Source organism: Ostrinia furnacalis, unplaced genomic scaffold, assembly GCF_004193835.3.
Source record: "Ostrinia furnacalis isolate ACB-3 unplaced genomic scaffold, ASM419383v2 OfSCF1918, whole genome shotgun sequence".
NCBI lineage: Eukaryota > Metazoa > Arthropoda > Insecta > Lepidoptera > Crambidae > Ostrinia > Ostrinia furnacalis.
The window spans coordinates 294,115-306,262 of record NW_021132157.1 but is presented as its reverse complement, the minus strand read 5'-3'; the positions used below and the strand labels follow the sequence as shown (position 1 = coordinate 306,262).

The following is a 12,148-nucleotide window of genomic DNA, read 5'->3' as shown; positions in this document are numbered from 1 at the left end:
ACTTATCGAACAGAATCGATAAACGATCGACCAGCAGATCAAGCGCCGCAAGTGGAACTGGATTGGCCACACTCTCCGAAGGGACCCCGATCACATCCCTAAGCAGGCTCTGGATTGGAATCCCCAAGGAAAACGCAAACGTGGTCGACCCAGGCAAACTTGGCGGCGCACTGTAGCGGACGAGGCGAAGAAGATCGGCAAGACCTGGAGCGAGATCAAGCGAGAAGCTCAAGACCGAACGAGATGGAGGACTGTTGTGGACGCCCTCTGCCCCATCTAGGGGACATAGGACCATAAGTCAAGTTAAGTCAGGATACTTACCATCGAAGGAGTCGGTGTTCATGGACCCCTGAGAGAAGTCGTACTCCGTAGAGACGCCCATGCAGCGGTGCAGCATCACGGCCACGCGTTCTCGCGCCTCTCGCTCGATGTTGGCGTCGTCGGAGCTCTGGTCAATACAAACACTTCTTAGACCACTTTAATATTTAGGCGACTTTGGCAGCGCGACTAATTCATACTACCTGACAACGCGGCAGCGGCATTTTTATAAGTAATGTGAAGGCAGACATGCGCTATTGCTGCGCTTCTGTCGCCCTAATATGAAAGCGGTCTGTCACCACACTACTAGCGGCCACAGCACGACTAGTGCCTACCACGAGTTGCAGACGAAAATTGGGTATTTAGTTGTCACCATCAACCAATCCATTCTAGTCATGAAAACCGAGCTGGTTCACATTAGCTGTACCTACAATTGTTTTTTGGTAGCTTTGAAATCGAACAATACTTTGTTAATTGAGTTGGCGGACTGGTGACGTCATAATCGTTCAAAGTCTACAGGAGAGTCCCGTTTTGACAGGTCATAAAAAACAAGAACGGTGGAATGGGCTTCAACGGATTAATAATGTGAAGGATGATACTTGAATGATAAGTTTAGTTAGTAGGATAAGCTATACCAGTTTACGCACATGGATATCCAACCCAAACAGCATTATTTGGGATATAGAAGAAGTGACTTTTTAGCTATAACCAGCCTTACTAATATTTCCACCATCTTGTGCTTGAGGATTTTTTCTCTCCACGAAGGGACTATGCTAGAGTATGGCTCACCGGACGAGGCCCGCTGACGCTGCTGGCGGCATAGTCTGATGAAGAGTCCATGTCCACTTCTGAGATATCCCTGGATGGATTCTTCGCAAACCAGACGCCAAGCTCGTACGTCAGTTTGGCCTCCCGAAGCTTCTGCTCCCACAGCTTTTCAAGAAAAAAAAAAAACAGTTTTAATAAGTCAAATTGGACAGGACACGTAAACTTATACTTGGAATGAAATTAAATAACGAGGGTGAAGGACAAGTGTTGGCGAACTAGACTAGACGAAACAATGACTTTGGTACCTACCTTCTGAAAACCTGTATGTGTACCTAATATGCAGGGAGAATTAAAAAATTGACATTATTTTGATATAAGACTACTCATAATACATAGTAAATACGTACATTCCCCAATTAAGAGACAAATCCATGAGTTTTTTGTCTATTTTGAATATTTTATTGTCTTGAAGTTTAAAATAATTGTACAGTCAAGAGCACAATAGAATATACATAGATTTTTGTTGCAAAATAACACCTATTACATTGAAATAAAATGCCATAGTGCTAAGCTTGATGTGCTGTCTGCACAAGGTTTAAAACTTTAAATTACTCAAATTTTAACTCACTGGATTAGTCTCATATTTGGGGAATTTACTATGTATCATGAGTAAAGTTAAGACTCTACTTAAAAGTTTTAAAAGGATGCCAACGATTTACATCCTGTATAACACGTGTTCTTTTATGCTTTAAATATGAGTAGTAGGAACTAATGTTGTACATACATTGAAGAGTGCAAAGACTATGAATAATTTTCTTGCCGTACCTTCAGCGTCAAGTGAGGATTAGCATCCTTCGCTGTCTCTGTGAGAGCAAAGCTCTGGAAGGCGGTGCCGACGTCATCAACCACAACGAACAGCAAAGCCATGATTTCCCTGCCAGTGGGGCGCGACTGGAACTTTGGGAAGTGCATCATTCTATCCACCATGTACTTCGGCCTACAAAATATCACACCTATGTATTCGCAACGCAGCTAAATTTGAACATTTAATCGGTAGGTATATTTCTTCATTAAGACGCAAGCAAACTCGTATTCGCATACGCTCTACCAAAATAACAGTTACAATAAATAAATTAAAATCAAGTACATACCTGATTAGTTTGTAGGGGAGGGCAGCGCCCTTGGATAGTTTTTTACAAATAAGAAGCATGTCTGTCAAGAGGAAGGCTCGGACCTCTATCTGTAAGTAAACATACAACTATGTACTTATTTACTACATACTTTGAGCTTGGAAAAAGCTAAATAAAATAATGTCTTTCGCTACAATTTAAACATTACATTCGCTAGTAGCTTTAAAATATCAGCATGTAAAGGTAGACTACACTCTTGATTCAAATAATACACTTATTCTTAGTATAATAAATGTTTAATGGCTGGTTATTATGTAACTCACGTGTCTACCTTCACATTTTTATCACTAAGATTATATCTTTTCGGGTGCACCCGATTCCCATAACGCTAGCATTATTATAGAATTTTCCCCTTTTTAATAAATGTTGCATAACAGTAATAGTTGTTAAAATGGCAAAAGCTTGCTAACAATTGCAAGTATCTATGTATAGTTAGCTATAAACGTATCTGCTATGCGCAACGTTTATTAGTATTTACAGGGGTGGCGGGAAAACTTCGGTAACAACAAAGTAAAACAGTAAACACTAATTGCTACCCAAGGTTAAGTCAAATCAGCGCCGGGCTGATGTTACTAATAATGATAAAAAAAAGGTTTTTTGGTACTCTTGCCTCCTTTGCACTGTCTCTGAAGCGAAGATCACCCTGGTGAATCAAGGTGCGACTGTGGGTGGGCATACAGTTCACCATTGGTGCCTTCAGGTTTATCGCAGAGTACAGGCGGAAATAGCGCTCCAAGTCTTCGTCCTTGAAATCCTAAAAATAAACAATCGTCCTATTATATGTTCGAGACTCTCTTTCTTTGCATGCGTTGTTATTAACAGGGGATCGGTTATATTGCCGTTGCGTTATAAGACGGCATTGGGACGTGGTCTAGTACTAAGGGTAGGTATTACGAGGAGGCCCAAGATCACCCAGCTCATGCTATTGTTGTAGCGAGTCAGCCAGCAGTCCGAAACTTAGCGGCGTTGAACCTATATTATAGTACAAAAGGTTGTCAAATGAAGTTAAGGTTAAACGCAGCATGAAAAACCACCTGTCCAGTACACCGATGACCTGACAACCTGATAAAAATCTCTACATCCTGTTTTTAAATACACAGGTAATTTAAAACCAACCAATAGAGCGTATCGGCTACTCGAATGCCTGTCGATATTGGAAAAATCTTAAAAATCAATCATATTCTGGATCTGAGCCTGCATCAGGCACTTGAACACGACCCAATTCGTTTGCACCAATATAATTTAAGTTTGCATTTTCGTAAGGGCATAGATTTCAAAAAGTTTTGTATGTGTTCCAACTGAAACTACAGACATGTATGGAACTGTATACAGGGTGGAAACGATAAGTGATCTCACTCGATTATTTCTAAACTATACAAGATATCGAAAAATAGGTAATTGATCCTGAAAGTGCTTCACGTGCTCTTTCAAACGGTGCCAGTAACAGGTTACAGAATTAACTGGATCTATCAGAAAATTCAATGTTTTCAGGCTCCATACTAAATGTATGCCAGCCACACAATATCAGAAGTGTTATTTTTTTTTATTCAATAATAAACACTTAAATTGAACTTCAAATTGCATTCTTATTTAAAATTATTCATGAAAAACATTAGTTTTAAGCTTTACTTGATATAATATTATCAAGACATGAGTGCCATGACTGTGACAGTACTAAATGTATGGAAACTGGAAACATTGAATTTTCGGATAGATCCAGTTTATTTTGTAACCTTTTATTGGTACCGTTGGATAGAGCTCGTGAAGCACTTTCAGGATCAGTAACCAGTTTTTGGATATTTTGTATAGTTTTTAATATTATGTGGTTTTACTAAATGTATGGAAGCCGGAAACATTGAATTTTCGGATGGATCCAGTTTATTTAGTAACCTATTATTGGTACCGTTGGATAGAGCTCGTAAAGCACTTTCTGGATCAGAAACCAGTTTTTGGATATCTTGTATAGTTTAGAAATAATCGAGTGAGATCACTTATCGTTTCCACCCTGTATGTACTCGTTTATTATGTCAACGGACATAATCTATGTGTTACTGTCCTTGTTGTACCTACCTACAGTTAAACATCACCTATGGCTTCTAACGACGCCAAGATTAATATAGTAGATTTGTATTAGTACCCGAGTCTATAGATTTTGTCAATAGTAGACCCTTTGGGCTGCGGTTACAGTTCCATTCATTCGGTTGATGAAATAATAGCCCGTCGCTTACATACATTTATTTAATTTCCAGGCAATGTGGGTCCCGGTGGGCACTCACATTATCAAATAGTCACAATTCCAATATTTAACTGACAACATTAAACTCATCTACAACGATAATAAAAAATAAAAACAGAAGAGATAGCACAAATGAAAGGAACATAATATAAGCAACAATAATTATCAATTGGGTACTTGGGCAAAATACTTTTAAAGGGTGCTTCTGTTCCTGTAAAATCTTAGCAAGGGTAAAAGTGTATGTAATCGTCTCATTCCTGTAGGTTAGCCAAGTGCGTGTCGTGTCAGTAGTGTAGTTCCGTAGTTGTCCGTCGTCGTCGGGCTATACTTGAGTTATTACTCTTAAACTAACTGATGTATCATAACCGTTATAGTTTTCCTTGAAAGTTCATGAAAAGCAGNTTTTTAGAGGGGGGGGGGATGTGTCGGGGGATGTAGTGATCTACTTTAAGGTCGGCTACTGACTTTAAGGGCGTGGTCTTTGTCCGGACATACTGTATATTTTATGCATAACATAATGAACATAAGGTTTTTTTTTTTAAGTATAAAATTAAAATAGATAGCGGCTTTTTTTTTTTTTTTTTTTTTCTAAAAAGATTATTACTAATTTGTTATTACACAAATTACTAATACTCCCGTTAGCCCCTCGTACTAAGCTAAATATGCTTGTGTCACGAGTGAGCTCACCACAATAGTCGAGCGGCGGCGGGGACCGAACCCGCGTTCCCCGGATCACGAGTCGGCCAGTCCGACCCCTTCACCGTTCGGCTATCGTGGCAATTTAGGTCAAGCCCATTGAAAATGTAGGTACAGAATATTGGGTTCTTACTCATTATTTCTTGTTGGAGAATCTAGCCACAATGTGCTGGAAAAACGCACGCAGGCGACTAAACTCAAAGAACCTATGAGTTCGTCGGGGCTGCAACAGTACTTACATAATAAAGAATTCCGCAATTTCATTATAAAGTTCAAAGGTAGATTTCAGTGCATCGCGGATTATCACAAACGTTTGGGATCTAAATAATAATGACCTATGAGAGGTAAATGCGACGATTATTCGCGCGATGGAATGTATGGCGCCTCTTCCAAGGGTTGCGACAGACGCGCACGACAGACAACTTTAAGTGACGCCATAGGTACATTTTGAAAAAAAAGAAAGAAATTTTATTTATTATTTTTATTACTATGAGTGGAATGACTTTATGGTTTTCGGGACTATTCCCACCTCTCTTACCCACCGCTGCAACTCTTGTGTAGCCAGGATCTAAATAAAAACCAACCAGTGAAGGTCAGGTTTGTACCGGGGGAAAGTTAAACTGTCATTGGACCCGCAACGAAATTAATCAGAAGAACATAGGAGGAGTTCGAAGTTAAGGTTCGACTTCCCTCCGTTGCAAAGGGGATGACAGGTGATAAAGACTTTAGTGGTTAGCATAAGTTTTCAAGGCAGAGCAGGGCGTAGCGAAGAAGTCACCGACGCCGACGGAGACACAGGCTTTAGTATGCGAGTGTAAGGCCTGGTTTAGACACAGCGATAATCGAATGGTTGCTGGGCAGATCTCGTGCATTTGCCTCAAACCGTAACCGCACGGTTACTGTCTCAGTGCCTCGCCAATGAGAACCACCAAAAAACCACGCGGTTGTCGCGCGCGTCCGTACAAGACCTAAACGGCATCCACATGGTGGTATTGGCGGCAAAAAAGATAGCGCGACCACAACGTGTATGCTGCGCGGCCGCGACGTTTTTTTTACTACGGTGCACTTGTTCGCTGCGCCAGAAGAAAACACATATACTATAGGTGTACCAGAATCTCATGGCAAATGAGGAAAATAAACTTTGTTGAGTGCAAAACTGGGGAAATTGGATTAAACGATCTTGATACTGTAATTTTTTTTATTTCTATGACTTTAATATTAATGAAAATGAAGTACGAATAATATACATTTTAGGTAGGTATGTGTATGTAGAATGTTGATAAACATCGGGCTTTTAACTAGGAAAATGTCATGAAAAATAAGTAAATCGTATATTACTTTATGTAACTAATTTTATTATGTATCATACTACTAATCACTTCATTCAGAACTAGAAAAATATTCTAAGAACTCCACTTGAATTTCTTGTTCATCAAATTAATAAATGATCAAGGTAAAGAGGTATCTATTATAAATCGCTCTTCCAGCATTTCAATTCTTCAATCTTGCTTGCTTTTTAATTTTTTTTTACATGGGCCTAACATTTTCACCATTCCTCTGCACCCATTTGTGAATAACCTGAAAACCCCGATAAAGCAGCTATTAATTAAGTAAGAATAATATTATTATAAAAAAACATAACCTTCCTTTTGACGCAGTCGGGTAATAAACTAATTATAATAATAATAATAATATATAATAATANAAAAAAAAAAAAAAAAAAACACAGGACAGTGTTTAAACAACCAGGAAGTGGGTTACTGAGTTACATAAAAATTATTAAGATAACTAGGTATACAAAGAGGGAAGCACCGGTTATTGTAACTGTTACGGTCAAAATAAGGTGGCGCAGCCAAGCCCAAGTATACATGAGAGGATATATTAGTTAGTGTGAATGTGTTTGTATGTGTGTGGTGTGTGTATGTGTGTGGTGTGTGTATGTGTGTGTGGTGTGTGTATGTGTGTATATGTGAGTGATGAATACTACGTTCTTTTATTTATTTATTTTAGAAGATTTTCGGTGTCTGCATAGGATAGGTTCTGGAGATATGTTGTGACATTCTTAACCACTTCATATCTATTTAAGTTGTATATGGATGTGAATTTATGCAGTGTATTGTACAGTTTACAGGAAAGGGCAACGCACTGTCGTTTTGCAAAAGTCGTTCTACAAGTTTTTAGGCTAATTATTAATAATTGTATCAAAATATTTCAGTCCAACTTACCAGTCAACTAAACGACGTGCTTTAAAATCAAAGATTGACTTTGAATATGCCTTATTTTACAATACACATTGAAAATAATAGATATGACTCGCTTGAGCTTTTTCGACATTTTCACAAAAATAACAAATAGTCATGAAGACATCACAAAACTTCTGCAGCGACTGACAGATTTCTTAATTTAATATGAAAGTCACACTTTTCCAATAATTTATTTTTGTTTGCCATGAGATTCTGGTAGACCTAAAGCACTATTTACTGTCGCGAGCTAAATTCGCGCGTGGCTACCGACTATTGTTTGCGATGCACGGAACTCTACCTTTATTTAACAGCAATAATCTCGTCGGACTTACTAGTTCGTAGATATCGATGGAGTTCGCTACAGCATCAAGCTTCTCCAGCTCTTCGCGTTGGCGAATAGCACGATTCAGGTCGAGCACATAGTTCTTGGCGAAGGATTCCTGGATATTGAAAGAAAACCGTAAGGCAAAGTACCTCTAGTACGAAAAACTTTCGAGTTCGTTTCGTTTGCGTATTCAAAGTGTCATCGAAAAATTTTGTATGAAAAATTAAACAGCGCCCCCTAGGGCGGCTATAATATAGGAGGCGCTGTTTAATTTTTCATACAAAATTTTTCGATGACACTTTGAATACGCAAACGAAACGAACTCGAAAGTTTTTCGTACTAGAGGTACTGTTATCAAATGCTGTCGATTTATGAACGAGTAAGGAAAGTCAGATTTAATACTACAACGTATACCCTTTTTGGGCGGTTGTCTTGCTTGATAGTGACGACGGGATTCCAGTAAGGACCCTATTTTGCTGGAAGCGGTTTCAGGGTAGGGAGGTTATGGATATGTAGTTTCGGTTATGGATACGGTTACGGATATAGGAATAATATTATACCGGTTTCGATTACACTTACGAATATTTTCTTATTTGGGATATCCGAAAGTTTCGGTAACGGTTACGGATATCTGTGCTTTAGAATGCAATTTTCAATAGTTGTCCAACAACTAAAAATTGATCTAGATGGCATTATGAAGGTAAATCAGGCTGTTATGCCTTTACATATACTTAATGCTATACAAAAAAACCATTTAAACTGACTATCTATATCCAAAACTATCCGAAACTTTTGAATCGGATACGGATATTTTTTTATTTTGGATATCAGAAAGTTATTTTCATACAATTAGGTTGATTTCCTTTTAAATTCTACTATGTACCTGATGTTCGGTCTCAAAGTTGATGACTAAGACTTGACTTACCCTTTTCAAAGTTAAAGTTAAACTATAAATTACTAGTTTAAATGGGAAGACGGCAGTCGACTAATCCAATATTGTAATATCGGAAAATGCTAAACTAAGCAATTAAGCATCCTCTGAGATAATCTACAGTGGCGCACATCATTAACGCTCCCCAATAATGTGGAATTACGCGGCAAAATACGGAAATTATGTAGGTTAGCAAAACAAGCAATTTTCTTATTACGAGTATTGTTTCGTTGCCGGGAGTTTGCTAGGCATAAAATTTATCAGGAAAATGTGATTCCAAATAAGCAGGAATACCTCGCTCTTGAGTGATGATGTCACAAGTACAATTGGTATTGACTGACTTTCAATTATTATTATAAATTGAAAGTTAAAGTAATGCATCTCCTCTATCTCTCTTTAAAATACTATTATTCGTACCTATTTACAAAACTACTATTTTAACCTAACCTAAATATCTGCAATTGCTTTTAAAATAAGTAATTTCATACACGGCCACTTCACTTTTAAATTATCACATGGTCAGGTTGGCTCTTGTGACCCTTTACAAAACTTTGAAACCATTATGTAGCGTTAGTTAGTTATTTCGAGCTACCCTAGTCAAGTATGAATTTATAAACTCATAACGGCAGGTGTTCAAAACAGTTTCGTTGAAATTATTAAACTAACATCGAGTCCCCCACACGCTATAAAAGCATCGATCAGCTATCCATGCCATGTTGATACTTCCACTTAGAAACTATACGTGTAGGTCGTTAGGGCTAAACTTGATGACTTGCATTGAGAGCTAAATGTATGCAGTGTTCGATACGTTCAGGGGAAATGGCTCTCAGAACTAACTCGTAAATAAATTACGGAAAATTGGTTGGAAATTGGACCTTAATGGGTTTCCTGTCAGAACTTATGTACAAACAATATTTTGTAACTTCCATCGTAAGCGAATTATTTATTTCTTATGCACGGGTTAGAACGTTCACTACCCTTTTTACCGGTTGAATTGATAATGTAGGGCTGTTTTGTACAAGCGATTGCACACGGTCTCTCATGTTTGGAATGTTCTTGTCATAAATGTATGTTAAGACATTCCCTGGTAACAGTCGAGTTCATAAAAACATTGACAGTGTCAATGTTTCAAAATATTGTTAGCGTTTTAACGATCATATTACATATTTCAATACAAACTCAAACATCAATCAAATGTAATAATCATTACTAATCATTATCATACTGTTCTTAAATTTGTAAGTTGCGTTAGCGTAGTATTGACTGCGCTACTGCTCTACAATATTTCAAAATATTGGCACTGCCAATATTTTTATGATCTCGACTGTGCACCTACCTCTCCGTTCGTAGATGATAGTTCTTAAGAATATCGGTCTGATCCAGGGATGTTATGGATATCCGTAACCGTAACCAAAACTTTCGGATATCCGAAATAAAAAAATATCCGAAACCGTACCTAACCGATTCAAAAATTTCGGATAGTTTCAATTGTTTGTTTTGTATAGCATTATATGTGAAGGCATAACAGATTGATTTACCTTAATAATGCCATCTAGTATAAATTTTTATTTTTTTATTACTTTTTATTGGATGTAAAGTGTGCGGCCATGAATAAACCGTGTTGGACAATTATTGCAAATTGCATTTTAAAGCACAGATATCTGTAACCGTAACCGACGAAACTTTCGGATATCCGAAATAAAGAAATATCCGTAACCGTAACCAAAACCGGTATAATATTATTCCTATATCCCTAACCGTATCCATAACCGAAACTACATAATATCCTTAACATCCCTAGTCTGATCAAATTGTAAGACAGTAAAGTCAGATTTATATTTGTCTGACGTATTCTGTTGTGACCATTATACGACACGACACAACACAAGCGTATAACCGATTCCGCTCAGATGCGTCACGATCAACACAGCACGTACCTACAGCACGGTAATATATGATAGTATTACCGTGTCTAAAGCTTTAGTCAGACTTATTTCACTCGGAGATTTTGCTCCAATAAGAGTTTGTTTAGGATTGTAAGCTTGAATCAACCTAATAATGGTCAGTAGTTAGAGGCCTCATTGATCCTTCTGATTAAACAAGTTAGACGCCTATCAGTAACACCATAGTTGGTTGTACTTAGAAATATTTCTGCCAAAGTTCACAGAAGAGGTTCAGTTAAGGCTAAAGCTCATAGCAGATAGACTAAGGCCCGGTTTTTTGATTCATAGTTAAAATAACCAATGGTCAAATTTGACAGATGTCAAATGACAAGTGGTTAAATAACAGAAAAAAATGTTTTTCGAACAATGGTTAACTTGAGTTTTAGTACATTTTTAAACTATTGGTTAACATTTTGTTAATATTTAACCATTAGTCGCAAAATCTAACAAATAGTTATTTTAACTATGAATCAAAAAACCGGGCCTAAGAGCTAGTGAACGCCAGTTCTACGTCATTTTATAAAAGCTGAAAGTTTGTCAGCGTATGCTCTAAATATAGGTTAGAATGTTGGTGAATCATAAAGTTCCTGTGAAGTGAAGGTAAGGACGTGGGACGTCCACCAACAAGTTGGACCGACAACCTGATAAAGGTAGCAGGAAGGCGCTGGATGCAGGCCGCCACCAACCGTGCGATGTGGAAGTCATTGGGGGAGGCCTATGTTCAGCAGTGGACGTCCTATGGCTGAAATGATGATGATGATGATGATGAAAGGTGATGACAGCTTGCGAAAGGCGATACGGTGTTGATTCCTTTCCGAGTTGATAAGTCTGCTATGAGCTTTATGTCCTACCGTCTTTAAAGAATTCATGTGTCCTTAAAGAATAAGAAGTTAGTATTGAACTCACCATCGCAATAAGGTTGGTGTGTTCAGGTTCGGTGTCGGTGTGGGTAATGATCCTCCTGAGGATCAGGCTGTACTTGGTGAGGCGCTGCATGGGCTTAATGATGATGTCAGAGAGCTGCAGCCTGTTGAAAAAGTGACATTTAAATGACGCACACACCTACCGTCAAGATTTGATTTGATCTTCCGATGTGTAGCTGAAGGCAGAAGACAGAAGACAGACGGTAGCTGTCCTACTTATACATATAAGTTAATTAAAAAGTTCTCACACCTACGTAAAACGGAACAGCAACAGCACATCAGACTATGTATTTTAGCTGTAAATTGCCGATTGATCGCTATACTAGGGCACTATTTAAGTTGTGAGCCTCGACAACATAACGTGTTGTTAGACGACATCTGATACTTTTAATGAAAAGTTTGACAATTTTGACTACAACCTTATTCAAAACTTTTTATCATTTGAGCACGTTTTGTATTATTAACATTGAATTGAAAATTATCTTGACTACAAAAACATGGAATTGACTTGCGGAAATTTTCGCGCGAAGATTTATTATGACTTTCGACGTGGTTAATCAATACAAAACTGAAGC

At 38.0% G+C, this 12,148-nt stretch overlaps 1 protein-coding gene across 2 annotated transcripts in view; it reads right to left on the bottom strand.

The window, feature by feature from the left end:
• LOC114354102 (uncharacterized) overlaps positions 1-12,148 on the bottom strand; it is a 118,817-nt gene that overhangs the window by 15,357 nt on the left and 91,312 nt on the right. For both annotated transcript variants that reach the window (XM_028306359.1, XM_028306361.1), the window contains exons 9-15: positions 11,557-11,677; positions 7,784-7,891; positions 2,887-3,030; positions 2,238-2,326; positions 1,912-2,083; positions 1,108-1,251; positions 322-448 (exon numbers count right to left, since the gene is read on the bottom strand). In XM_028306359.1, coding sequence (XP_028162160.1) covers positions 322-448; positions 1,108-1,251; positions 1,912-2,083; positions 2,238-2,326; positions 2,887-3,030; positions 7,784-7,891; positions 11,557-11,677 — 905 coding nt within the window. The remainder of the gene's footprint in view (positions 1-321; positions 449-1,107; positions 1,252-1,911; positions 2,084-2,237; positions 2,327-2,886; positions 3,031-7,783; positions 7,892-11,556; positions 11,678-12,148) is intronic.